This window comes from Xenia sp. Carnegie-2017, unplaced genomic scaffold (assembly GCF_021976095.1).
Source record: "Xenia sp. Carnegie-2017 unplaced genomic scaffold, XeniaSp_v1 HiC_scaffold_26, whole genome shotgun sequence".
Lineage (NCBI taxonomy): Eukaryota > Metazoa > Cnidaria > Anthozoa > Malacalcyonacea > Xeniidae > Xenia > Xenia sp. Carnegie-2017.
This window is the reverse complement of record NW_025813489.1, coordinates 947,433-975,265: the sequence shown is the minus strand read 5'-3', so window position 1 is coordinate 975,265 and position 27,833 is coordinate 947,433. Positions and strand designations below refer to the sequence as shown.

At 34.3% G+C, this 27,833-nt stretch overlaps 1 protein-coding gene and 3 long non-coding RNA genes across 5 annotated transcripts; all 4 read right to left on the bottom strand.

Annotated features, from left to right (window-relative positions):
* Window positions 1-420: 420 nt before the first annotated feature.
* On the bottom strand, window positions 421-15,032 carry LOC124453940. The gene is made up of 28 exons (XM_047004765.1): window positions 14,504-15,032; window positions 14,283-14,414; window positions 13,749-13,877; window positions 13,140-13,158; window positions 12,391-12,438; window positions 12,133-12,180; window positions 11,705-11,752; window positions 11,331-11,378; window positions 10,927-10,974; window positions 10,582-10,629; window positions 10,238-10,285; window positions 9,837-9,884; window positions 9,492-9,539; window positions 9,148-9,201; window positions 8,316-8,363; window positions 7,972-8,025; window positions 7,211-7,258; window positions 6,898-6,945; window positions 6,553-6,600; window positions 6,228-6,291; window positions 5,912-5,985; window positions 5,763-5,821; window positions 5,318-5,400; window positions 4,566-4,671; window positions 3,851-3,952; window positions 2,986-3,300; window positions 1,720-1,809; window positions 421-1,403 (listed from the first exon to the last, which is right to left on the bottom strand). The coding sequence occupies exons 1-26, from the start codon at window positions 15,030-15,032 to the stop codon at window positions 3,155-3,157; spliced, it is 2,175 nt and encodes a 724-aa protein (XP_046860721.1). The 3' UTR covers window positions 421-1,403; window positions 1,720-1,809; window positions 2,986-3,154.
* Window positions 15,033-15,583: 551 nt separating this feature from the next.
* LOC124453807 lies at window positions 15,584-17,145 on the bottom strand. The gene is made up of 2 exons (XR_006951199.1): window positions 16,571-17,145; window positions 15,584-15,959 (listed from the first exon to the last, which is right to left on the bottom strand). It is a non-coding gene; the product is annotated as an uncharacterized LOC124453807 (long non-coding RNA).
* A 4,342-nt stretch (window positions 17,146-21,487) lies between these two features.
* On the bottom strand, window positions 21,488-23,037 carry LOC124453808. 2 transcript variants are annotated; one of them, XR_006951201.1, is made up of 3 exons: window positions 22,651-23,037; window positions 22,062-22,124; window positions 21,488-21,627 (listed from the first exon to the last, which is right to left on the bottom strand). It is a non-coding gene; the product is annotated as an uncharacterized LOC124453808 (long non-coding RNA). The 2 variants fall into 2 exon arrangements; XR_006951200.1 differs by lacking the exon at window positions 21,488-21,627 and having other exon boundaries at window positions 22,061-22,124.
* Window positions 23,038-24,950: 1,913 nt separating this feature from the next.
* On the bottom strand, window positions 24,951-25,739 carry LOC124453809. Its single transcript, XR_006951202.1, has 2 exons — window positions 25,445-25,739; window positions 24,951-25,374 (listed from the first exon to the last, which is right to left on the bottom strand). It is a non-coding gene; the product is annotated as an uncharacterized LOC124453809 (long non-coding RNA).
* Between the last annotated feature and the right edge of the window lie 2,094 nt (window positions 25,740-27,833).

Below are 27,833 nucleotides of genomic sequence, written 5' to 3'. Positions count from 1 at the left end.
GTTGTTCGTCTTCGTCATGGTCATTTTACCCAATGACAGTTAAGATTACTACCAATAATTGAACTCTCTTTGTGTCTGCTTGCTAGTCTTGGTCCGTAAATTTAATTTGTAATATTAAAGTTCTTTCAATTTCATCTTGTGTACGACGCGAAAACAAATTAAATAGCATGCTTAGCTAAACATATTTGAATAAGTTTTTAGTAACGAGTTGAATAAATTGAAAGTATATGACTTGAAAGCTTCGATGATAATGTTCTTGCAGTGTGAACTGAAGGAACTTATTTGCTGCGTTTGTGTCATTGTTAAAACGTTTGTATCTGAAAAATCCCTTGTGGGCAGTAAATGTCGTTTATAGCGACTATTGCAATCGCTAACCCAAGAACACTTTCACACGAAGTATAGTAATCTGAACATTATAGCTAGTTTGCGCAATCGCAACAATATGATTGAAGATAAACTCTTCTTTAATTTTTTCAAAAAAAGTTTGTTTATAAACAGTACACACAGTAAAACATAAACATTTTAAAACGAAGGTTTGAATCCAGGCGTATCGTTACATATTTGTGGATATAGATTGTCCATGTTAGTAGATTCCTGAGGAATGTCATTGTGATGGTGACTGACGTTTCGACAACCTCAGCGATTAAGCGTCGGGGGTCGGTTATGTAAAAACGTAATTAACTTTAACTATAGTTAACGCTAACTACCGTAGTAAACTCCTTGACTGTAGTAACATAACTGCTCGACTTAACTACGTTGCACAAAACGTAGTTAGTCGGATAGTGTCTTATTTGAGCCATACGACTTTAGCTTGATGTTTGTGTGTTCAAGTTTAATTGATGGCATTTCTTGTAACAAGGTTCGATACGTTATTTTGTCTATGATGTTTACGCTCGCACCAGAATCTATCAGCATTCTGACTTCAGTCGCTTCAATTATTACGGTCGTTTTGAGCAATCCACTTTGGCTATCTGAGTTCATTGCGTTGATTACTTGGGAGTGAACAACGCATATTCTTCATCACTACTCGAGTCAAGCTGATTGTACACATCTCATCTGTTTGTAGTTTGATCACTTCATTCACTTGAGGTTGTTTTAAGGTAGTTTTACTACACTTTGCAAAGTGGTTTCGTTTCGCTCTACATGTCTTTCCTTTTGCTGGGCATGGATTATCTTTAGGATGGAGAAATTTTCCTCCGCAGTTAAAGCAAGTTGTAGTTCTTTTGTTCATGCGCCATTCATCCTGCCTTAGGCACCGCCCTTCTTTGCTTTTGTTTGATCTGTTATTCGCTGAATTCCTGTATTGCCAGCTGGATCCTTTTGTTCCCTAGATTTGGACTTTCTTGACTATTCTTTGATCTTGTCCTATTCTCAAAGCATGTGTTTCTGATGTTTCCGGATTCCTGCAAAGATCGAGAAGCTTTTTAAGTGTAAGTTTAGGATTTCGTAACGCCCTTCTGCGAAGCCGTAATGAGTTACTGTTCAGAATTATTTTTGATTTGAATTCTGTGGGGTCGTCGGCAAATCTGCACGTAACTACTCAAAACAGACAAACAACAACCAGTCAAGTCTGGTGACAACCAGTCAAGTTTGTTCCATCAACATCTGACAAAGCAACTGGATTATTTGGTAAATCTAGTGCTCAAAAAACATTTAATTTACATAGTAAAGAAGAAAAACCAGAAGCATTTGGTGAAGGTAAAAAAACATTTGATTTACCTAGTAAGGAGGAAAATTCATTAGCATTCGGTGGATCTTGTCAATCAAAATTTGGTGGTGTGCCCATGGGTTCACGGGTTCATGGTCGACCTAGTGGTTTATTTTAAAAACTTTTTTTTAAATATATCATTTTAAATTGTAAAAACATGTAATAAATTGTTTTTTCTTGATTAAAATTGTTTTGCAATTTTTTACATTTTTTTTCATTTTTTTACATTATTGAATTTACTTTTTTTCAATTTTTTTCAACTTTTTTCAACTTTTTACAATAAATTTCATTTTTTTTACAATTTTCTCTATATTTATACTTTTTTCTATATCTACTTGTATCATAGATATTCAGTCGATCAAAGAGAGAAGATGTCTTTCAAAAGTAGAATTAATTCAATTATTGAAGCTCTGAAATATGATGGTCAATACTTGTTTATGACAGGTCTTCTTCATATTGGATTTTTTTTCTGTATTCATAAAGCAACGTCTTTGGTTCAAGCTGTTAATATTGGTGTTTGTGATTAATTTTATCTCAACTTTTTTGGTAAGCATATTTTAATTTTTATTATTTATTAACATTATGACACTTACTTGTTTATCATCATTGTTTTAGAAAAAATTTTGTTAAATATTAGAATGTGTGATATACGAACCAAGTCAATTTATCCATGTCTTTGTATGCAGATGAAAAGTTGTTTAAGTGGTATTGGGCCGATAATGAATTTGGTGAATTATTTGAGTCCTTTTATCGATTTTATATTGTGGATAAAGCATTGAAGCGAGACAATTTGTATCATCAATAAATTGGACTTTGGACTTTCCATATTATCATTCCAAAATTTCGCGAAGAGGAAGCAGAGAAATTGCGGGTCGTTTCGTTTTCGAGGACTTAATTTGGAAATTGTTGGTAAACGTTTCACCATAATTCTTATTACCATTTTTTCTTCAGAATGAAAAAGAATTCATCTGGCGGTGTCTCATCTCCAACATTTTCATCAACATCGTCATCTGAAATCTGAGATTGACAGTTGCCTAAAGGGTTACCCTTTAGGCAACTGAAGCGTGTCATCGTCTTCATTGTTAGTTGCAGTGGACCAACTCTCTTCTTCAAACTTATCTCCTTTCTTTGTACGAATCTTATTAGTTGTCTTGCGATCAAAGGTTGTGCTACGTTCAACATTTCGTGAAGAGGAAGCAGAGAAATTGCAGGTCGTTTCCTTTTCGAGGACTTAATTTGGAAATTGTTGGTAAACGTTTCACCATAATTCTTATTACCATTTTTTTCTTCAGAATGAAAAAGAATTCATCTGGCGGTGTCTCATCTCCAACATTTTCATCAACATCGTCATCTGAAAACTCAGATCTCATTGAAATATTTGTCAGTTTTCCACTACTCTGTTTATTACCACGAATCCTGGCAAGTTTGTAACTTCAAACACTTGGCTCACCAGTTGGCCTGAATTACAAACACTTGGCTCAACAGTTGGAGCGAGAGAGCCAGTTCAAGATCCTCCATCACTCCTGTCAACAGTGAAAATGCGGTGAGCCAACCGACACTCGTATGGTCAGGAATAAAGCAAGAGAGTCCATCTAATGATGAAGAGGTAATGTCATTTAGAAATATATATATATAATATGTAAAAAGATAAAAAGTTTCTCCGGATTTTAAGTGATTTTTATTGAGCTTTCGACTCGTTGCTTCGAGCCTTCATCAGAATGAGGATATTAAATAAAAATCACTTAAAATTCGGAGAAACTTTTATCTTTTATGTATTAAATGCCTGGATTACAAATTTTCAAACTTATATATAATATGATAACATATAGGATTCTCTGGATTTTTATTTTGAAATTTTTATTAAGCTTTCAACTCGGTGCTTCGAGCCTTCGTCAGAATGTGAGAATAAATTATTTATAAACAAGACAAACTCAAAATCTACATACAAACTCAAATCATACTTCACTAAACATAAAGACCGAACAACGAAAAATAAGTAAATCACCGAATAAAAATGGCAATGATAGTAATAATTCTAAATACTAATAATATAAGTACTAAATGTGGAAGCAAATATATTTTAGATTAATATAAAAAATTCATATCATGATATGATATTATTCTTTAAAACATAAACATTACCTGGCAAAGGATCGAAGTTTATTCCACATTTAATTTCGATGTCTTTCAAACTTGATTCCTCTTTTCCTGCGGCCACGAAATTTATGGCCACGCCATACGATCCTGTTTAACGTTCAAAACTAAACATAATCCCCAATAATGAATGAAATTTTTCCAATGTTGGGAAGATGTTTGACGTACGCATTAAAAAAATATGAAAAAAATAGATGAGAAGTTGGTTCCCGTAGTCGATGACTTATCATACGATAAATGGCTTTGATAATGGCAATGTATTTCTGATGAGCCATCATGATAACAAATTATTCTTTAATAGACGGATGGGTTAGGTAGGTAACGATGGATTTTATAGGAATGTAAGTAGAATGGATTGGTGGCATGGGTTGATATAAGGGTACATAGGGTACAAACACAAGCTTATTTGTCATTTTATCGATGTCATTTTATATGTATTGATCAACATTTGTCTTTTTTCTTGTTGTGTAAAGACGTGTTACGTCGTGAACAAAAAAATAATATCATTGTCAAACACCGAAACATGACATTGTGTAAGTAAAAATGGCCAACCAGGTTAAAATCTTTCTACTTTGAGATCTATTATCCGTAAATATTTTAGCAGTATGTAAAATCGCCATTTTCAGTAACGCCATCTTCGTCAAAAAAATAATGGACGACTGTTGCAATTAGCTATCTATAAATAATTTAAATGGTGACCTACCGTAACGTCCAGCCCTCCCAACTCTATGTAAATATGTCTCAGAGTCACGTGGAAGATCCGTGTTAATCACAAGGTTCACACGTTCAGCATCGATGCCACGAGACATCTATAGATACAGAAGATAAAGTATGGATAGATGTTTTGATAAAGGGATAAATGTTGTGATGAGGGGAGAGATGGTGCAACGAAGGGATCATCTCAGTACAAATGGATTTCCACATAAATTTTTGAATGTTAATGCTCCTGTTTAAAGATAATTTTAAATCAAACAAATCATTATAATAATACCATTACTACTTATAATTACTTATAATGGTAGAGAAGATTCAATGGGAGATTCACTCTACACTATAATTCAAGATTCAATCTCTCGGGATGTTACCTCTGATATTAATCATAACATTAACGAGTGACGTTGTAACGCGGTATACTGGATGCTATCATTAATAAAATTTATCACAACATTGACGAGTTACTCTTGGAGATAATACAAGATGCTATCTTTAATATAAATCTAAATATTAACGAGTTACCCCTTGGTTGTTGTACGTAATGCTACCGTATCACAATATTGACAAGTTACGCTAGTTAGTAATACAAGATCCTATCTTTAATACTAATGTAATCATAACATTGACAAGTTCCCCCTAGATGGAATACAGATGATTTGTTTAAAATTAAGAATATTTCTACTATAACTGACGTCCAAGTATCCAAGCAAGAAAATATAGAAATCAGTTAACGTCACTTACAAGACCTGTTGATATCAAAATACGACATTTGAGCTGCTTCAACTTCCTCATTGCATCAAGACGTTCATTTTGCCCTTGACCACCTTTCTCAAAAAAATAAACATAAAAAAAATAAACATGACTGTATTTCATTCTTGGTTTATCCAATGACAGAGAACAAAATTAACATAGTGATGACAACTAACAGACCAGAGAGTACAAAAGCAGAGAAACTTGTTTTATAAACTAACACTAACCAAAGTATGACAAAACATCATGTTTCTAAAACACAGTGGCATGACCTCTCTACTTTGTTATTTACTTTGGTAAATATTTTTATTAGAAAATACCAAGAAAGCATCTTGGTGTTCATGAATACGAAAAACAAAATAAGGAAAATTACCCTAAATGACAAATCAAACAAAGATAATTGACCAAGATTTATAAATTACATAGCAAACACTACCTGAAATATGTGTAGAAGGAAATCCAATTTTAGCCAAAGTTTCACTCAAATTCTTTGCTCTATGAAATAAATTTATACATAAAAATTAAGAACCAACATACAAATTGTGACGGCAATGGATACTAAGTAGTTTTTTGTTAGATACATACCTTATTTGATAGTTAGAAAAGATAAGGCATTGATGGAAAGATATCTGTGACAACATAACCAGTAAATGAATAACCTAGAGTAGAATATTCAACACTTGAACAAATGCACAGATAAGGTAAATTATAAATGTCATATCACATAAGCCTGCAAAACATGCAGCACACTGGACAGCAGTTTCACAAGTTAATAGAATGAGTGACATACATTGAGTGGTAACATACAGAATAAAGATTTAGATAATGTCTAGACCAACAGTCCAGTGTTTGCATGCATGTGTAAGCCTATAGCCAACTAGGTATGACCAATACTACGAACCTTTTCATCAAATGTTTTATGTGGGAGAGAATGACTTGGTATTGTGCAAAAATAATGATGAATCCTTAAAAACATATTCATGTACTTTTAAAAGTCAGTACATACAATATAAATGTTCATGCAAAAGACCATAGATCACGAATTTTCATGCAAAACACTGTAGATCATGAACTTTCATGCAAAAGACTATAGTACACGAATTTTGTATCGAAAGGTTTGTATCTTATTGAGACGAAACTGGGATGCTTTATTGGGAAGTATGACTCTTATTGAGACAAAACTGTTCTAATTTAAAGCCAATAAATATTTGAGGAAAAATACTAACAAAATCCTGCCTTGTTTTTCTTCCTCTTTAATCCATCCTCTTTCATTCCTAAAAACTAAAACAAAAGTACACGAATTTTCTTTCAAGGGACTATACATCACGAATTTTCATGCAAAAGACTATAGTACAAGAATTTTCATGCAAAAGACTATAGATCACGAATTTTCATGCAAAACACTGTAGATCATGAACTTTCATGCAAAAGACTATAGTACACGAATTTTGTATCGAAAGGTTTGTATCTTATTGAGACGAAACTGGGATGCTTTATTGGGAAGTCTGACTCTTATTGAGACAAAACTGTTCTAATTTATGGGTAATAAATATTTGAGGAATAATACTAACAAAATCCTGCCTTGTTTTTCTTCCTCTTTAATCCATCCTCTTTCATTCCTAAAAGTACACGAATTTTCTTTCAAATACATCTTTCATCACGAATTTTCATGCAAAAGACATATAGTACATAGTACACGATTTTTCATGCAAAAGACTGTAGATCACGAATTTTCATGCAAAAGACTATAATTCACGAATTTTGAATCAAGAGGTTTGAATCTTATTGAGACGAAACTGGGATGCTTTATTGGGAAGTCTGACTCTTATTGAGACAAAACTGTTCTAATTTATGGGTAATAAATCTTTGAGGAAAAATACTAACAAAATCCTGCCTTGTTTTTCTCCTTCTTTAATCCATCCTCTTTCATTCCTAAAAAGTAAAACAAAAGTACACGAATTTTCTTTCAAGGGACTATACATCACGAATTTTCATGCAAAGACTATAGATCACGAATTTTTCATGCAAAGACTGTAGATCACGAATTTCATGCAAAAGACTATAGTACACGAATTTTCATGCAAAAGACTATAGTACACGAATTTTCATGCAAAGACTATAGATCACGAATTTTCATGCAAAACACTGTAGATCATGAACTTTCATGCAAAAGACTATAGTACACGAATTTTGTATCGAAAGGTTTGTATCTTATTGAGACGAAACTGGGATGCTTTATTGGGAAGTCTGACTCTTATTGAGACAAAACTGTTCTAATTTAAAGCCAATAAATATTTGAGGAAAAATACTAACAAAATCCTGCCTTGTTTTCTTCCTCTTTAATCCATCCTCTTTCATTCCTAAAACTAAAACAAAAGTACACGAATTTTCTTTCAAGGGACTATACATCACGAATTTTCATGCAAAAGACTATAGTACACCAAAAGACTATAGATCACGAATTTTCATGCAAAACACTGTAGATCATGAACTTTCATGCAAAAGACTATAGTACACGAATTTTGTATCGAAAGGTTTGTATCTTATTGAGACGAAACTGGGATGCTTTATTGGGAAGTCTGACTCTTATTGAGACAAAACTGTTCTAATTTAAAGCCAATAAATATTTGAGGAAAAATACTAACAAAATCCTGCCTTGTTTTTCTTCCTCTTTAATCCATCCTCTTTCATTCCTAAAACTAAAACAAAAGTACACGAATTTTCTTTCAAGGGACTATACATCACGAATTTTCATGCAAAAGACTATAGTACACGAATTTTCATGCAAAAGACTATAGATCACGAATTTTCATGCAAAACACTGTAGATCATGAACTTTCATGCAAAAGACTATAGTACACGAATTTTGTATCGAAAGGTTTGTATCTTATTGAGACGAAACTGGGATGCTTTATTGGGAAGTCTGACTCTTATTGAGACAAAACTGTTCTAATTTATGGGTAATAAATATTTGAGGAATAATACTAACAAAATCCTGCCTTGTTTTTCTTCCTCTTTAATCCATCCTCTTTCATTCCTAAAAAGTAAAACAAAAGTACACGAATTTTCTTTCAAGGGACTATACATCACGAATTTTCATGCAAAAGACTATAGTACACCAATTTTCATGCAAAAGACTATAGATCACGAATTTTCATGCAAAAGACTGTAGATCACGAATTTTCATGCAAAAGACTATAGTTCACGATTTTTCATGCAAAAGACTGTAGATTACGAATTTTCATGCAAAAGACTATAATTCACGAATTTTGAATCAAGAGGTTTGAATCTTATTGAGACGAAACTGGGATGCTTTATTGGGAAGTCTGACTCTTATTGAGACAAAACTGTTCTAATTTATGCGTAATAAATATTTGAGGAAAAATACTAACAAAATCCTGCCTTGTTTTTCTCCTCTTTAATCCATCCTCTTTCATTCCTAAAAGTAAAACAAAAGTACACGAATTTTCTTTCAAGGGACTATACATCACGAATTTTCATGCAAAAGACTATACATCACGAGTTTTCATGCCAAAGACTATAGATCACGAATTTTCAGGCAAAAGACAATAGATCACGAATTTTCATACAAAAGACTATAGTTCACGAATTTTCATGCAAAGACTATAGATCACGAATTTTCATGCAAAAGACTGTAGATCATGAACTTTCATGCAAAAGACTATAGTACACGAATTTTGTATCGAAAGGTTTGTATCTTATTGAGACGAAACTGGGATGCTTTATTGGGAAGTCTGACTCTTATTGAGACAAAACTGTTCTAATTTAAAGCCAATAAATATTTGAGGAAAAATACTAACAAAATCCTGCCTTGTTTTTCTTCCTCTTTAATCCATCCTCTTTCATTCCTAAAACTAAAACAAAAGTACACGAATTTTCTTTCAAGGGACTATACATCACGAATTTTCATGCAAAAGACTATAGTACACGAATTTTCATGCAAAAGACTATAGTACACGAATTTTCATGCAAAAGACTGTAGATTATGAACTTTCATGCAAAAGACTATAGTACACGAATTTTGAATCGAAAGGTTTGTATCTTATTGAGACGAAACTGGGATGCTTTATTGGGAAGTCTGACTCTTATTGAGACAAAACTGTTCTAATTTAAAGCCAATAAATATTTGAGGAAAAATACTAACAAAATCCTGCCTTGTTTTTCTTCCTCTTTAATCCATCCTCTTTCATTCCTAAAAAGTAAAACAAAAGTACACGAATTTTCTTTCAAGGGACTATACATCACGAATTTTCATGCAAAAGACTATAGTACACGAATTTTCATGCAAAAGACTATAGATCACGAATTTTCATGCAAAACACTGTAGATCATGAACTTTCATGCAAAAGACTATAGTACACGAATTTTGTATCGAAAGGTTTGTATCTTATTGAGACGAAACTGGGATGCTTTATTGGGAAGTCTGACTCTTATTGAGACAAAACTGTTCTAATTTATGGGTAATAAATATTTGAGGAATAATACTAACAAAATCCTGCCTTGTTTTTCTTCCTCTTTAATCCATCCTCTTTCATTCCTAAAAGTAAAACAAAAGTACACGAATTTTCTTTCAAGGGACTATACATCACGAATTTTCATGCAAAAGACTATAGTACACCAATTTTCATGCAAAGACTATAGATCACGAATTTTCATGCAAAGACTGTAGATCACGAATTTTCATGCAAAAGACTATAGTTCACGATTTTTTCATGCAAAAGACTGTAGATTACGAATTTTCATGCAAAAGACTATAATTCACGAATTTTGAATCAAGAGGTTTGAATCTTATTGAGACGAAACTGGGATGCTTTATTGGGAAGTCTGACTCTTATTGAGACAAAACTGTTCTAATTTATGGGTAATAAATATTTGAGGAAAAATACTAACAAAATCCTGCCTTGTTTTTCTTCCTCTTTAATCCTTCCTCTTTCATTCCTAAAAGTAAAACAAAAGTACACGAATTTTCTTTCAAGGGACTATACATCACGAATTTTCATGCAAAAGACTATAGTACACGAATTTTCATGCAAAAGACTATAGATCACGAATTTTCATGCAAAACACTGTAGATCATGAACTTTCATGCAAAAGACTATAGTACACGAATTTTGTATCGAAAGGTTTGTATCTTATTGAGACGAAACTGGGATGCTTTATTGGGAAGTCTGACTCTTATTGAGACAAAACTGTTCTAATTTAAAGCCAATAAATATTTGAGGAAAAATACTAACAAAATCCTGCCTTGTTTTTCTTCCTCTTTAATCCATCCTCTTTCATTCCTAAAAACTAAAACAAAAGTACACGAATTTTCTTTCAAGGGACTATACATCACGAATTTTCATGCAAAAGACTATAGTACACGAATTTTCATGCAAAAGACTATAGATCACGAATTTTCATGCAAAACACTGTAGATCATGAACTTTCATGCAAAAGACTATAGTACACGAATTTTGTATCGAAAGGTTTGTATCTTATTGAGACGAAACTGGGATGCTTTATTGGGAAGTCTGACTCTTATTGAGAGAAAACTGTTCTAATTTATGGGTAATAAATATTTGAGGAATAATACTAACAAAATCCTGCCTTGTTTTTCTTCCTCTTTAATCCATCCTCTTTCATTCCTAAAAAGTAAAACAAAAGTACACGAATTTTCTTTCAAGGGACTATACATCACGAATTTTCATGCAAAAGACTATAGTACACCAATTTTCATGCAAAAGACTATAGATCACGAATTTTCATGCAAAAGACTGTAGATCACGAATTTTCATGCAAAAGACTATAGTTCACGATTTTTTCATGCAAAAGACTGTAGATTACGAATTTTCATGCAAAAGACTATAATTCACGAATTTTGAATCAAGAGGTTTGAATCTTATTGAGACGAAACTGGGATGCTTTATTGGGAAGTCTGACTCTTATTGAGACAAAACTGTTCTAATTTATGCGTAATAAATATTTGAGGAAAAATACTAACAAAATCCTGCCTTGTTTTTCTTCCTCTTTAATCCTTCCTCTTTCATTCCTAAAAAGTAAAACAAAAGTACACGAATTTTCTTTCAAGGGACTATACATCACGAATTTTCATGCAAAAGACTATAGTACACGAATTTTCATGCAAAAGACTATAGTACACGAATTTTCATGCAAAAGACTATAGATCACGAATTTTCATGCAAAACACTGTAGATCATGAACTTTCATGCAAAAGACTATAGTACACGAATTTTGTATCGAAAGGTTTGTATCTTATTGAGACGAAACTGGGATGCTTTATTGGGAAGTCTGACTCTTATTGAGACAAAACTGTTCTAATTTATGCGTAATAAATATTTGAGGAAAAATACTAACAAAATCCTGCCTTGTTTTTCTTCCTCTTTAATCCTTCCTCTTTCATTCCTAAAAAGTAAAACAAAAGTACACGAATTTTCTTTCAAGGGACTATACATCACGAATTTTCATGCAAAGACTATAGTACACCAATTTTCATGCAAAAGACTATAGATCACGAATTTTCATGTAAAAGACTGTAGATCACGAATTTTCATGCAAAAGACTATAGACACGAATTTTCATGCAAAAGACTGTAGATCGCGAATTTCATGCAAAATACTATAGTATACGAATTTTCATGCAAAAGACTATAGTACACGAATTTTGAATCGAAAGGTTTGTATCTTATTGAGACGAACTGGGGTGCTTTATTGGGAAGTCTGACTCTTATTGAGACAAAACTGTTCTAATTTATGGGTAATAAATCTTTGAGGAAAAATACTAACAAAATCCTGCCTTGTTTTTCTCCTTCTTTAATCCATCCTCTTTCATTCCTAAAAAGTAAAACAAAAGTACACGAATTTTCTTTCAAGGGACTATACATCACGAATTTTCATGCAAAAGACTATAGTACACCAATTTTGAATCGAAAGGTTTGTATCTTATTGAGACGAAACTGGGATGCTTTATTGGGAAGTCCGACTCTTATTGAGACAAAACTGTTCTAAGTTAAAGCCAATAAATATTTGAGGAAAAATACTAACAAAATCCTGCCTTGTTTTTCTTCCTCTTTAATCCATCCTCTTTCATTCCTAAACAGTAAACAAAAGTACACGAATTTTCTTTCAAGGGAGTATACATCACGAATTTTCATGCAAAAGACTATAGTACACCAATTTTCATGCAAAAGACTATAGATGACGAATTTTCATGCAAAACACTGTAGATCGCGAATTTCTTGCAAAATACTATAGTACACGAATTTTCATGCAAAGACTATAGTACACGAATTTTCATGCAAAAGACTATAGATGACGAATTTTCATGCAAAAGACTGTAGATCGCGAATTTCATGCAAAATACTATAGTATACGAATTTTCATGCAAAAGACTATAGTACACGAATTTTCATGCAAAAGACTATAGTACACGAATTTTCATGCAAAAGACTATAGTACACGAATTTTCATGCAAAGACTATAGATCACGAATTTTCATGGAAAACACAATAGTACACGAATGTTCATTCAAGGGACTATTATACATCACGAATTTTCATGCAAAAGACTATAGTACACGAATTTTCATGGAAAAGACTATAGTACACGAATTTTCATTCAAAAGACTATAGATCACGAATTTTCATGCAAAAGACTATAGTATACGAATTTTGAATCGAGAGGTTTGTATCTTATTGAGACGAAACTGGGATGCTTTATTGGGAAGTCTGACTCTTATTGAGACAAAACTGTTCTAATTTATGCGTAATAAATATTTGAGGAAAAATACTAACAAAATCCTGCCTTGTTTTTCTTACTCTTTAATCCATCCTCTTTCATTCCTAAAAAGTAAAACAAAAGTACAAGAATTTTCTTTCAAGGGACTTGTTACTATCAAGTCGTCATACAACAAGAATAAGCCAATCACAAATTTATTAATTTCAAATTACTGTTTTCGAATTACTGTTCTCAAATTACTGGTTTAAATTACGTTAAGGACCGTTTGGTCCCACGTACAACATTCAACAACAACAATCTGTCTTTTACTCTTATTAAAACAACACCCTTTCAAACGTCACTTCCTGTTTTCCATTCCGTCCGTAGCGACAATCCATACGGTAGCCACACCAGCCCCTAAATGGAAATTGCAACGTAGGAATCCATTTAAACCATATCAAGCTACCGTTAAATCTGGTACATATCACAACAAGAACATAACTCTTAAATTCTAAATTATTTGGATATGTAAACTTCAATTGTCCATCTCAAGTAGACATAATTTAGTCACGGGACGGATCAAGGTTACCGTGTTCATCTTGTAATCTCCCTTTCGTTGATTTCGTTGATGTTTGGCTCTAGTCGATACTGTTGAACTAGGTTTACCTTCACTGTCCGAACATTACCGTCATTACTTGCTATTGCTTCTACAACGAGACCTAACGGCCATTGTCCCCTTGGGTAGTTTTCGTCAGCTACAAGTACTAGATCTCCCTTTTTAAGATTCCGTCTCGGTGTGTACCATTTCTTTCTCTCTATTTATGTTGGTAAGTATTCTTTGAGCCATCTACGCCAAAAAACATTTGCTAAGTATTGAGCCTGCTTCCAATTCTTCTTACAGCACAAATCCTTTTTGTCAAATAATCCTGGGGGTAAACTAGTACTTGCTCGTAAATGCAATAAGTGGTTTGGAGTTAGAGGATCGTCATCGTCAGGACTGTCACTGTTGCGCGTGAGAGGTCTTGAATTAAGGATTAGAACCACCTCTGCAATCACGGTTTGCAGGACTTCGTCTGAAACTACTTGTTCTTTGAGAATTGCTTTGAGGATTTGTCTAACAGATCGTATCATTCTCTCCCATACGCCTCCCATATGGCTCGCTGAAGGCGGGTTAAAGTGCCACTTAATTCTTCTTTGCGTACAAAATTTGTCCACTTTACCTTGATCCCATTCTTCAATTCCTTTGTTCAATTCCTTGTTAGCACTCACAAAATTTGTTCCTCTATCACTCCTGATTTGCTCGGGACATCCTCGCATGCTAATAAATCTCCTGAGAGCGTTGATCATCGAGTCTGTATCCAAGGAATGAGCTATTTCTATATGGATTGCTCGGTCCGTGAAACATGTGAAAAGGCAACCATATCTTTTCATAACGATCTACCTCTTTTCACCAGCATGGGTCCAAAATAATCGATTCCTACTATAGTAAAGGGAGGTTTTTGGGGTGTCACTCGGCTTTCTGGTAGATCTGACATTAGCTGCTCACCCAAACGAGCCTTTCTTCTTTGACAAGCTAGGCAACTTCGTACTACGCGTCGAACTGCTGTTCTTCCTTTAATTATCCAGAATTCCTTTCTTAGTGATGATAAGACGGATTCTTGACCCATATGACCTACTTCAGCATGATGTTGACGAATTATCATATCCGTGACGGGATGCTTGAAGGGTAGAATAATAGGATGTTTTGATTTCCCGTTGATTGGCGCATTACCAAGCCTGCCTCCAACCTTTAGTAAGCCGTTCACCATCATTGGATTTAATTGTCGGATGGAGATTCCTGATTTTCTGAGTAGTGCTTTGTCAAGCTCGTTACTATTTCCTAGAACTGCAAACAGTTTTAGTTCTTGAGAGAATGTGGTGTTCTGTACATGTGCGAAGATCTCCCTATCGGCGGCATCCAATTCTTCCATTGTTAGTCGTCCAACTTTAAATTCCGATTCCAAATGAGGACCAGAAATAACGGATGTCTGTCAAATAGGATGTCTGTCAAAAAACGATTCCAAATGAGGACCAGAAATTCCGATTCCAAATGAGGACCAGAAATAACGGATGTCTGTCAAATAGGATGTCTGTACAACAAGCATAACGATGAGCGGTATGAAATCTTTTTCAATATATTATTCTGTTTGATTATACCGTCAAAATTACATTATACTTTGCGTTAAATATGTAGCTATTAGATGTATTGAGTATTTCTTTAAACCAGTTAAATACATCTAATTATGTATATACACAATAACATATGTATATACACAATATCTGTTGAAACTAAGTAAAGATTGTTTCAGCAAGAAATCTCTTTACACATAGCGCGGGAAAGATCGCCAAAAAGTCATACGACGTATTGATCAAAATAGGTCACGTGTCAAGTGGTATAAACATTCACCAGCAAGAGCTGGGTGACGCGGTATGTGTAAATTGATCAAATCGTGCAGAGATAGCACAAAATTTAATAGCATAGTAGGTTTCGTGTGATGTATTTAAAATACGATTGCTTTCATTTCAAGTTAAATATTATGTTTTAACTTGTTAAAACCCAGTATGATGTACTATTATATAGTAGCAAATACTGGCAAATTATATCTGTATATAACACATACAATAAAGAGTCCTTGAAGTTGATGCATCAGTAAATTCTTCTACTTTGTAGACATATTATATTTACATATACTGAACTATACGTATGTTATATATATACAATAAAAGTTATACAATTTCCATGCTCTGTTTTTTTTGACAGACATCCTACAAGTTTTACCTTTTAACCATTATGTGTAGAAGGAACAGTTTGTTTTGTTGTTGTCGTCGTTGAAACAGATGATACCGTTGAAGTTTGCCTGTAAAATATTTGCTGAAAGTTTAGGGAAAAATTGATAAACTATTCATGAAATAATAGGTAGTAGCATTTTCTTTCTAAAACAAGCCTAAGTTTGAGTTCTTTGTGTTGTATTATTACGAAATAAAAGATTTTTACTGTGTTTGCACAGGCTTATGCAAACCGAGGAGACCTTTGGGAGAACACGAGAGCAGATCAGTGCAAGCCCGAAACCGAAGGTAGAGTGTTGCACATGCTCAAGATTTCTCACAAACATCTCCGAGGTTTGCATAAGGCAGTAAACAGAAAAATATCTTTTTAAAAAAATATCAATAATGCGAAATAGACAAATTTAAAACAAACGATTTAATTTTTCCTCTAAAATGTATTCATGATTGATTTGCGAATTCTCTTTGATTGATTTGATTTGTTGGGCTCAGATCGGTTTGCAGAAGCTAATGAAAACACAGTTATAGACCAATCAGGGCATGCGCTAGATTGCTTTATGTTCTTGTTTTGACTTTCAATTTTTCTGTCTATTCTTGCCTTACAAACATTAACACTAAAATATCGTTTAATATTCTGTATATTGAACAATAAATTACACTCAAACATGATCACGTGTTTACTCACATGAAAAATGGAAAGTATTTGAACAAAGAACTCTTGCAAGGATTTTCACCTAACTCTGGAACAGCACCCAGACTATAATTGATCAATTTTCTCAAGTAATTTTCCAATTGTTTCCGACGTTTTTCCACAAAATTTACGTCACGATTTCCAAGAATTTTTTTTGGGGAAACGTGAATTGTGCAACAGGTTTAAACTGCTTGCTTGTCTGTGCATAAAAAGGAAAAGGAAGGGATTGTACATTACGGCAAAACAATATGATTAAAAATATCGCCCTGATTGCAAAGATGTTGTCAAAGAATGATTTTTTTTCAAATCATTCGCAGTTTTAAACTCGTCTTTAAGATGCAGAACTTCCTGGCTTTTCTTTGTTAATCGAGCCACTTGTTCATCTGTTTCATTCTCCTTGTTCTCAACGTTGGATTTCGCCATTGTGGAAGAAGACTTGAATTCTCAGAATTTGAACAATAAGCCAACTGAGAGTTCTTTGGCACTTCAAGAAAATCGTCAGGCCTTTTAGTAAAAGCATGGTTACCACGAGCATGTACCTGAGAATCAGTATTACGTTGTAATATATCGTATGCCGCTCGGGTAAAACTCGTGGAACTATCGTGAGCAGTCGTATTCGTGGAAGAACTACCATGAGAACTGACAGTACAAGTTCCTTCTTCCGTCTCTGTGAATTCAACATTTTCAATTTGCGCAATGTTTGCTTTCTTTTTTTTACGTTTTGTCTTTTCTTTTCCTGAAACACAAAAGAAAGATAACAGTTACAACTTAATAAAGACGCGTGGGGATAAATGACTACGCATTGTTGAAGTATGATAAAGAATAAATGAGGATGCGCGGTTAAGGGATGATAAGGGATGAATAAAAAACAGGTATAGTTAAGGGATAAATGAAGACATGTAATAATGGGATAATAAAGGTTAAGGAGAGCACATGAATGGGGGATTACAAGGAATAAATGACATGTGTGGTTAAGGAATGATAAGATTAGCGATATATGAGATGAATGGTAGGGATAGTTAGGGATAAAAGCGATTATAGATTCATTTTGACTCTGAAGATGACTTCATATAGCACGTTTTAAGGGCATTATTTATACGTTGTATATTCAATCGGTTTCATAAATATGTATTTCCTAGGTGAAAGTGTGTCAAAAAGCGCTCAAATACTGGCATTTTGTCAATTCTATTATCTGAATCAGTAATAATCTCAAGGATGTCTGTTCCATCTTGCTTTTTGCAGTTTCCATATCTACCTTCAATGCTGCTTCGTAAAAGTAATCTTTTATAGGCAGCTGTGAACTGTTGGGCTGTTGGGTTATTGTTAAATCCTCCTGCTGATCGAATTGCCCCAAAAAATAGCTCTAAGTGATCTTGGCTGAACTTGTATGTTAGTATGTATTTCATTGGTGCATTTTTTCTTTCAACCAGGTCAGAGAAAATTTGCTTGATGTTTGTTATTGCCACCAAGAGTCCCACAAATCCTGTCTTTCGGCGAGTGTTGTACAGCAGATTACCAGATACATCTCGCAGATTTATAATGTAGTTATAAGCTTCTGCTAAAATGCCTCCCAAGTTTCTTTGTTGCTTTTTCGAAGAGCAGCCTTATAACCTTTGGCACATGGGTTTCGAGAGTTAAGAATGTCGAACAGATGATCTATGATGCGAATAAAGTAGACAGTGGCTTCCGATCCTTGAAATTGTGGAAGTTTAAGAGTGTTTGTGCAGTATTCTATTGCATCAGAAACACTGGAACTTAGTGTTTGGGCAGCCAAATTTACTTTCATTTTCTGCTGCCACCATTTTATATGTGCCTCCTTCAACTTGTTTCCAAGTCTCAAGCCTTCGTTATCTTGGAGCTTTTGTAATTCTGTAATATACTCCCAACATATTTTTTGACCATCACCATCAACTAATATTTTGCCATCTCCCAGCGTGTTCCTAACGAGCTTGATCATGTGGCAAATATTGAGGAACACATAAACTCTCCTGTTTTTATCTGAAGGATGGATGAAATATGGATGTAGTTGAGGTGGTGTCATACTTGCTCCAAGAGCTCGTAACATAGCGAAATGGCAGGATGGCCCATCACATACAAAAGAAATCACATCAACACCGATATCGTGAAGTTTCTTGATGCACAGCTCAACCAAATTTGCGCGCTCTTCACCGCTCTGTCCATCGATAAAGAAGTAGGCTACTGGAACTTTCCACGTTTGTTTCAAGCAAACTACCATATAAACTAGAGCGTCCTTTGCAACGGGAGAAGAATCATCAGCTTCATCGTCGTTTCCGAGATCAACATAGCCACGAAATTTCTTGCCATCCCATGATACATGTTTTTTAATAGCCATTTCATCGATCATTAAGGAACACTCTAACTTCTCTTGATTTCTTACTTTCAAGGCAAGTGCTTCAAATGATGGCTGTGTAAATCCTGCTTCAGCAGGGACCTTCGTATACCATTTACGAATTTGTGTTGGATGAGGTAAAGCTAAATTGAATGTTTTGCGCACAAAATCGTAAGCTTTCGACGAATAAAACTGAAGAGTTAACCCAAATGACTTAAGTTCTGGTGAGTACTTGCATCCTTGGTGTGTCTTTGACATCATTTTTTTGTACAGCTCTGTTGGAAGACCAGCTATATTTCTTTCGAGCATTTCTTCGCAAGACGAGGAAATCAGATTCTTTTCTTTTAGCTGCTTTATAACGGACGTCAGTGAGGTAACTTTTTTGTTAAGGCGTCTTGCTTTCTGTTGGGTAGACTTAAGTTTCTTTTTAAGTTTTGAAACCTTTTGCTGATGAATATTCTTCATTTCTTCTATTTCATGGTCGTCAAGCATTGTCTTCTTCTCAGGAGGATCGTCGTCATCGTCACTCTCGACAGTGGTAATTAGCGCTCGCTTTCTTGTCGTGGTGGTCTAACAGATTTAAATGTTTTCTGAATACGTTGGTGAAATTTTTGATCTTGCAGACAGTCAAACTGATCTTAATTGGTTTTATCATGTTGATGTACGATGCATGCATATCGTGTAGCAGGCAGAACTAATTTTAGCTACAGTGTGCAACTCAGTGTGAACAATTACATGTATATAGTTATGCAACTTTTATATAATCATTTTTTTCCAATCTTTGTTCCTATAAACTATTATACTAAATATTTCTTTAATTGTTGTTCACCTTTTTCATATGTTGTGGAAAGAGTTTAAAACGAGTTGGAACAGCATCTTTTTGTAACTTAACAACTTTTCCAGATCTGTCAAAACAGCTTTCCAGAAAGTGATCTGAACACAGCCTGCTCGTCGAGCTAGGTGTTCAACGTTCTCTGTGTATATTTTTAATCCATACCTTTCTTCTTTCAAGATCAGCAGGGAATCTTGTCAAAAGTAAAAAAATCGTGGCTATTTTTACCGTTTATCAAGTACAAATGTAGAAAAAAGTGCACTACATGCATAAACACCGTTGTAGGGAGGTGTGGGGACACCTCCCTCCCTCATTACAATTATTCTATATAAATTTGTGTGCATATAAGGTAATTAAGATCAGAAAGATAATTAAGTAATTGCCCTCCCAAAAATTACCTTTGTCAGTGCCTATTCTTGTGAACGTTAACGAGCTTACCGATGAAACGTCCGTGGAAACTGTCTTTTAATGGAGGTTTCGTCGTCAGATGGCCCTTCGCTACTGCTCCGATTGAGCTCATCGTCTTCCTCATTCACTTTTTTCTTGCGTTTTGTACAGCCGTATGCGCAGCATTGAGTGCCACGATTGTCTGGCATTTTTTAGATCATCCTTTAAGATCGATAATCCTTTTTTGAACTATATGCTATTAGCTTTGATATTTCTATTAGCTTTGATATTTCGCCCTGACGAGCAGGCTGTGTTCAGATCACTTTCTGGAAAGCTGTTTTGACAGATCTGGAAAAGTTGTTAAGTTACAAAAAGATGCTGTTCCAACTCGTTTTAAACTCTTTCCACAACATATGAAAACGGTGAACAACAATCAAAGAAATATTTAGTATAATAGTTTATAGGAACAAAGATTGGAAAAAAATGATTATATAAAAGTTGCATAAAGCTTGAAAGTAAGAAATCAAGAGAAGTTAGAGTGTTCCTTAATGATCGATGAAATGGCTATTAAAAAACATGTATCATGGGATGGCAAGAAATTTCGTGGCTATGTTGATCTCGGAAACGACGATGAAGCTGATGATTCTTCTCCCGTTGCAAAGGACGCTCTAGTTTTTATGGTAGTTTGCTTGAAACAAACGTGGAAAGTTCCAGTAGCCTACTTCTTTATCGATGGACAGAGCGGTGAAGAGCGCGCAAATTTGGTTGAGCTGTGCATCAAGAAACTTCACGATATCGGTGTTGATGTGATTTCTTTTGTATGTGATGGGCCATCCTGCCATTTCGCTATGTTACGAGCTCTTGGAGCAAGTATGACACCACCTCAACTACATCCATATTTCATCCATCCTTCAGATAAAAACAGGAGAGTTTATGTGTTCCTCGATATTTGCCACATGATCAAGCTCGTTAGGAACACCCTGGGAGATGGCAAAATATTAGTTGATGGTGATGGTCAAAAAATATGTTGGGAGTATTACAGAATTACAAAAGCTCCAAGATAACGAAGGCTTGAGACTTGGAAACAAGTTGAAGGAGGCACATATAAAATGGTGGCAGCAGAAAATGAAAGTAAATTTGGCTGCCCAAACACTAAGTTCCAGTGTTTCTGATGCAATAGAATACTGCACAAACACTCTTAAACTTCCACAATTTCAAGGATCGGAAGCCACTATCTACTTTATTCGCATCATAGATCATCTGTTCGACATTCTTAACTCTCGAAACCCAAGTGCCAAAGGTTATAAGGCTGCTCTTCGAAAAAGCAACAAAGAAACTTAAGAGGCATTTTTAGCAGAAGCTTATAACTACAATATAAATCTGCGAGATGTATCTGGTAATCTGCTGTACAACACTCGCCGAAAGACAGGATTTGTGGGACTCTTGGTGGCAATAACAAACATCAAGCAAATTTTCTCTGACCTGGTTGAAAGAAAAAATGCACCAATGAAATACATACTAACATGCAAGTTCAGCCAAGATCACTTAGAGCTATTTTTTGGGGCAATTCGATCAGCAGGAGGATTTAACAATAACCCAACAGCCCAACAGTTCACAGCTGCCTATAAAAGATTACTTTTACGAAGCAGCATTGAAGGTAGAAATGGAAACTGCAAAAAGCAAGATGGAACAGACATCCTTGAGATTATTACTGATTCAGATAATAGAATTGACAAAATGATAAATATAAATGATGTTGCACTCATTAGGAAATATGATCTGGAAAAAGTGTTTCTGAGTCAACAAGAAGAAAATTTCTCTAATGTGCCCAACATTCCTGTTGTCTCAGATTTTAAGACAGCTGCTATATCATATATAGCAGGCTTTGTTGTGAAGATGATTACAAGAAAAATTACCTGTTCTATTTGCTGTGGTGCACTTGGTTCAAGTCAACAATCTGCAGAATCTGATTTCCTGTCCTTGAAAGACAAAGGTGGTTTGATAAAACCAACAAAAAGTGTCATTGACATATGTATTGAAACTGAAAAATATTTTCAGCGAATGCTGTCTTCAACAGATGGGCATCTACCACAAAGCAGAGGCCTACCTAATGCTATCGCTACTTCGGTCTTAAGTAGCACAAATATGGCAACTTCTTTTGAGGAACTAAATGAACACATGTTTGATACAACTGTCACTGACAACCATACTCACAAACTCATTAAAGCCATCTCAACATGTTATAGCAAGATCCGATTTTACCACTTAGGGAAGTGTTATACAGAGAAGTTGTACAATAACAAAGTCAGGAAGAAACTAAGTAAGTTGGTATTATTTAAACATCAATGACATTTAAACTATCAATTGTGTATATACATAATTAGATGTATTTAACTGGTTTAAAGAAATACTCAATACATCTAATAGCTACATATTTAACGCAAAGTATAATGTAATTTTGACGGTATAATCAAACAGAATAATATATTGAAAAAGATTTCATACCGCTCATCGTTATGCTTGTTGTACATCAATCAGCACAATACATCCATAGATCGAGTATGATATCGCTGTATTTGCCACACGAACTAAGCCACACTATCGCAGATTGTGCTGTGATATGATATTTAGATGTGGAAATTCCAGTACCTTAAGCCTTCGTCGCTGCTGATGCTTTCAAATCGAGCTACACTTGAAATGAATTTTACGGCGATGTATTGGCGTATTCTGTTATCTTTTTCTTCAAAAACTATGGTCACATTGATTTTTTTCATTAATAGTGCAAAAAAGTTGATGCAACCTTCGCGATTTGCTAATAATTGCGAGATATTCACTTGGACCACATATTTTCTAATACAACGCCATATTGATTCTCACTACTTTGGGGCTCCGGAAGTAAATTTGCCCGGCTTCAACTTTTATGTCAGTTGCACTATCTAGTGTATTATTAGATCTGTGATGGTAACTCTTAGAATTTCAAATCAAAGATGATCGCGTGCTCGCATTGTTCGAAAAGTTGCTCTTCAAAAAACATTATAATTTTGTATCTCTAAGGAGAAAAGTTATTTTGTTAGTAATTCGGACCTTTCCTTTTGTTATTCCGATAATAATCAGAGTGAAAAATAATGGGGAATAGTCGAAATAGAAAGAGAAAAGCTGTTAGAACTCCGCCATCAAAAATGGCAAAGAAGTTAAAACATGGCGGAAACGATGACGCAAACCCTGGACCTTCTGGAAAGAAAATAAATCATCAAACAAGGAGCATTGGCGAAATTTTTAATAATATACACACTGCAAAAGAAGGCACCGTGTTTATGGACTTGTCTTTGCTGTTTGGTGTTTTTCATGAAATTTTAAAAGCCCTGATTGCGAAAGCAGTGTGGAATCCCATGTTGACTTGAGGAAAAGGAAAGGCTATGCACATTATATTGTTCTTCAATGTAAGAATAAAGAATGTGAGTGGAAGTATAGTTTCAACACATTTAACAGTTGTTGAACAACTGGCCAATGACAACATGCTCAGCAATGCTATGCATGTTAAAGAGGAGAATGGAGCACCAGAATGTGGAATATCTTTGGATGGTACATGGCAAAAGAGAGGGCATGATATAGGAAAGATGCCGAAGACCACATATGTTGAACAAGACACTGTTGCTCTTGCTACATACTTGGCTATACTTAAATTTAATGATAAAACAACTCCTAGAATGTTTCCAAGTAAAGGGACTCAAGATTGTGATCATCATCGGATAAAGTTGTCGGCAAAGAAGAGCTCAGAGAAGGTGAAGAAGCAAAGAAAAACATTAAGAAACATTAGAAAGAATTATATTAACAATGCTAAACATAAGGAAGGAGTTACTTATGAAGCTGGCAATTTTTAGGGCTTCCAGAGGTATAATATAGGTTATGTAAACTTTAAATGCTGTTTTCTCATTTTAGGTGATTTTAGCACTTAGGAAAACTTTGTGACATCATATTATCTTTGTTATTTGTCAGAGATGCCTGAAATTTTGTATATTGAAGGCTAGTAATATTATCTAGTGCTTGACATTTTTCAAATTTTGAAATTTTGCATTGTTGATGAAATATTTACTCGTTATGTCATAAAATATGTACCAAAAATGCAAAATTACTGAAGAAAATCAAATTTTGGAATATATTTTTGTTTATAAAGAATTAATAAAAAATTGAAAAGTGTCAAGCACTAGATTATGTTCTAAGCTTTTAAAAAAAACTTTACTCATTGAATTTGGATCATTGGTTCCCAAGGTATCATGTTCACAGCGAAGTTAATTTATTTGCTAATTAGTGGCCGCCATGTTGGATAATTAGTGTAATTAGTGATTTTCTAATTTTTTTTTCCCATTAGTTAATTCTCTTCATTAAAGTCTTTCAAATACTGATATTTTCTTATAACTATCTTTAAAAATGAAAAAAATTCAATTTTTTGTATATGACCACCGTACGTCCACACAACATCTGCGCTATGACAAATCTCATGCCAATTGGAAAGATGAAACGATCGGATGTTGAGCAAGGACAGCCACAAAAAAGCCCAAAATAATTTTTTGAAAAATTCAGAACGTTGATGGTGAAACCATAGTATCTAATTTTCAGGCTACCTGACAAACATCACCGCTTTTATGTCGACGACGGCAAGCACAGAAACAAGATTGGCCATTTCTTGCAACTGTGCATGTCGTCTACGGCATTAAATCGGAAATATCGACAGCCAGTCGGAAAATTAGGATTTTTAGGTTTTTTATTTTCATGTTAAAGAAATTCCATGTTTTTTATTACAAAAATTTTCAATTAAATAATGTTGAAATTTGGGCATTTGATAGCGGCGTGGTTTTCTCCATCATTGCGATTGATTGCCAGTCGTGATGTTAGCAGGAAAACTCCCAGGAAAATGTTTTAGAAAAGGTCATAATATTGACTTTTCCATGGAAACAGGCGTTAGGCTGATGGATGCATTGCTCCAGAAGAGTGTTTAGCGTTTGCATTCTTTGTAGAGATGGTCTTTAGGGCATTAGAAGTCACGTATTTTTCAATTTCATCAAAGTATATTGTTCATTCTTGATCATTATTCAGAAGATTCTCATTAAAGTATATTGTTCATCTTGATCATTCTTCAGAGGACTCGTTAAAGTACGCTGTTCATTCTTGATCATTGTTCAGAGGATTTCATTAAAGTATGCATATTGTCCATTCTTGATCAGAAGGTTTCTACAAAGGATAATTAAAGCCAATGTCAGTTCACACTATACTTCCATAAATGAAAACATTGATAACATACTTATATTGAACATTTTATTTACTCGTAACGTAGTTCAAGGGAAGAAGGAACTGGTCGACAACAGCCACAATTCTCTTCAACCGCTGTGAACAACAACCAGTTTCTGTAATTGTAGAGTCCACGATCATGGTAAATACACCAACATTTGTTTGTTGTTTCTCAATCTCATTTGATGACTAATTGTCGCTTAAGAGAAGAATGTCCATGTCTAAAATCAAGCATAGAGGAAACAAAAGTTACTAAGACGAAAACTTTATGGAAAGGCCACACTGCACTTTGCATTAATGAACATCACATGTAGTGTCCCAATTCAATGTTTACTCAATGCAAAAGAACATGAAACAAGACATTTACCTGAACATTTTTCAAAGCACTCCAAGAGATATTTCACCTTGGAATAATTTCGACTTCGGCTAACTGTTCTGCTGTTCTTCGTGCAACTACAGACTTTCACGCACAAATGGCACGTTCTTAGTCTTAGACTATGGCCCAAGTTTCACGAACGTGTTGTATTCTGATTGGTCAGTGACTAGGCGTGTTGAAAACGTGTTGTGTTCTGATTGGTCATTTACCAGGTGTGACGTCAATTGTACATTGTGAAATTTAGAATTTGCATGATTCATCACTTAGAAGTAATTAATCCCCATAGAGCGGTAAATGCAATTTAATACAATATAAATAAAACGTATACTTCAGCTACAGCAAATAGCAAATTCCAAACATTTAAGTCTCCTTGGGGAACAACTTCAGCTGAATCATGCAAATTCTAAAGGTCCACTGATGTCAAAAATGATTTGATAAACCATCTAGATTGTATCTTCATCTCATTTTCTTATTGTATTTGTTAGCATTAACATTTGATCTCTTTTATTTAGCATTCTACAGGGTGTACATAAAAACGACGTTTGGCAATTAAACTACTGTAAAATTTCGAAACCCAATCACTGTGCTAACCTCACTAGTGCATTACATTTTCAATGGAGGAAAATCTTTTGTGCTTGCATAAACGTAGCTAACAATGTTCCATGCACCTGTGGGCTTGGCGTAGTGACAGACATTGAAATTATATAAAGGTCTTCAATGGTAAATGAAGGCTGACCAACTAGTTTTGCACACATCAAAGGAATGAACAGGATAGAAAAATATTATTGCAATGTATTTTTTTAATTTTTTCATTCTACTTTCAGCCGGTATTATTTGTTGTCCCTTTTAAAGAATTTTCAATCTCCATGCGACAATGTGAAAGTGTGTAAAATGAAAGACTATAGTCTTTGGTGTGAAAGTGTGTGAAAATGCAAAGACTATAGTTTTTGATGTGAAAGTGTATAAAAATGCAAAGAGTATAGTCTGGCATGAAAGTTTGTAAAAGTATAGTCTTTGACATGAAAGTTTGTAAAACTATAGTCTTTGGCATGAAATTGTGTAAAACTGCCTGAAATATAGTCTTTGGCATGAAAATGTGTGAAAATGCAAAGACTGTAGTAGACGGCAATGTATGCAGTTGATTACTTTCATGAACTTACCTTTAGTTTTAGGGACTATTTATATGAGCCCGATAGCCGTGATTCCGCGAACGAACATGTAACATGTAACATGTTCTTACACAAACTTTCGGCAGTTATTTCAGTAAACAGTAAAGATACAAACGATGGACATAAAAGCAGCTAATATTGGAGGCAACAATTCGCCAAGAGAAACCCGACCTTGTGCAACGAAAATTTCCGCAATGCCATTCTGTAACGGTCGTCATTTCGTTAACGTCTTTTCTGACTTCTTGAACGACTTTTTCAAAGAGCTTAGCAAAAAATAATCATGTATTTAACGTAAAGATCTTTGATAAACCAGCAATTGTCAAACCTCTGGTAAAAAAAACCCACCATGTACAACAAAAACTTCGGCAATGCCATGTTTCTTCGTCAAATTCTTTTCTGACTTCTTGAAAGACTTTTCCCGACAGCTTTGAAAAATGAATGAGGAATGAAGTATAAAGTTTGACTGAGGAAGAAGCAGCTGATATTTTAGGGTAAAACTGATATAAGTTTTGTAAAAACGTAACTCTTCAACGGCCATCTTCGTTTTTTCGAGTTTGGAAACGACTTTTTGCAACAGCTTCAAAGAAAGAATCATGTATTCAACAGGTTTAACTTGTTGTGATGTTATAAAATATTGTGAAAATGGTTTGCAAGGCGGAAAGCGAATTCTTAGTTTAAATATAATTGCCCATCATAAAACTTTTAATATGGCCATGGGTATATAATTTTATCAACAATAACGTTTCGTCTTTAGCTGAAGACATCTTCATATTACAATAGATACATGTAGGAAGTAGTAAATCCTATTCTTAGAAATTTTGTACAATACTTACAATAACGACTCTATGCGTTACCCT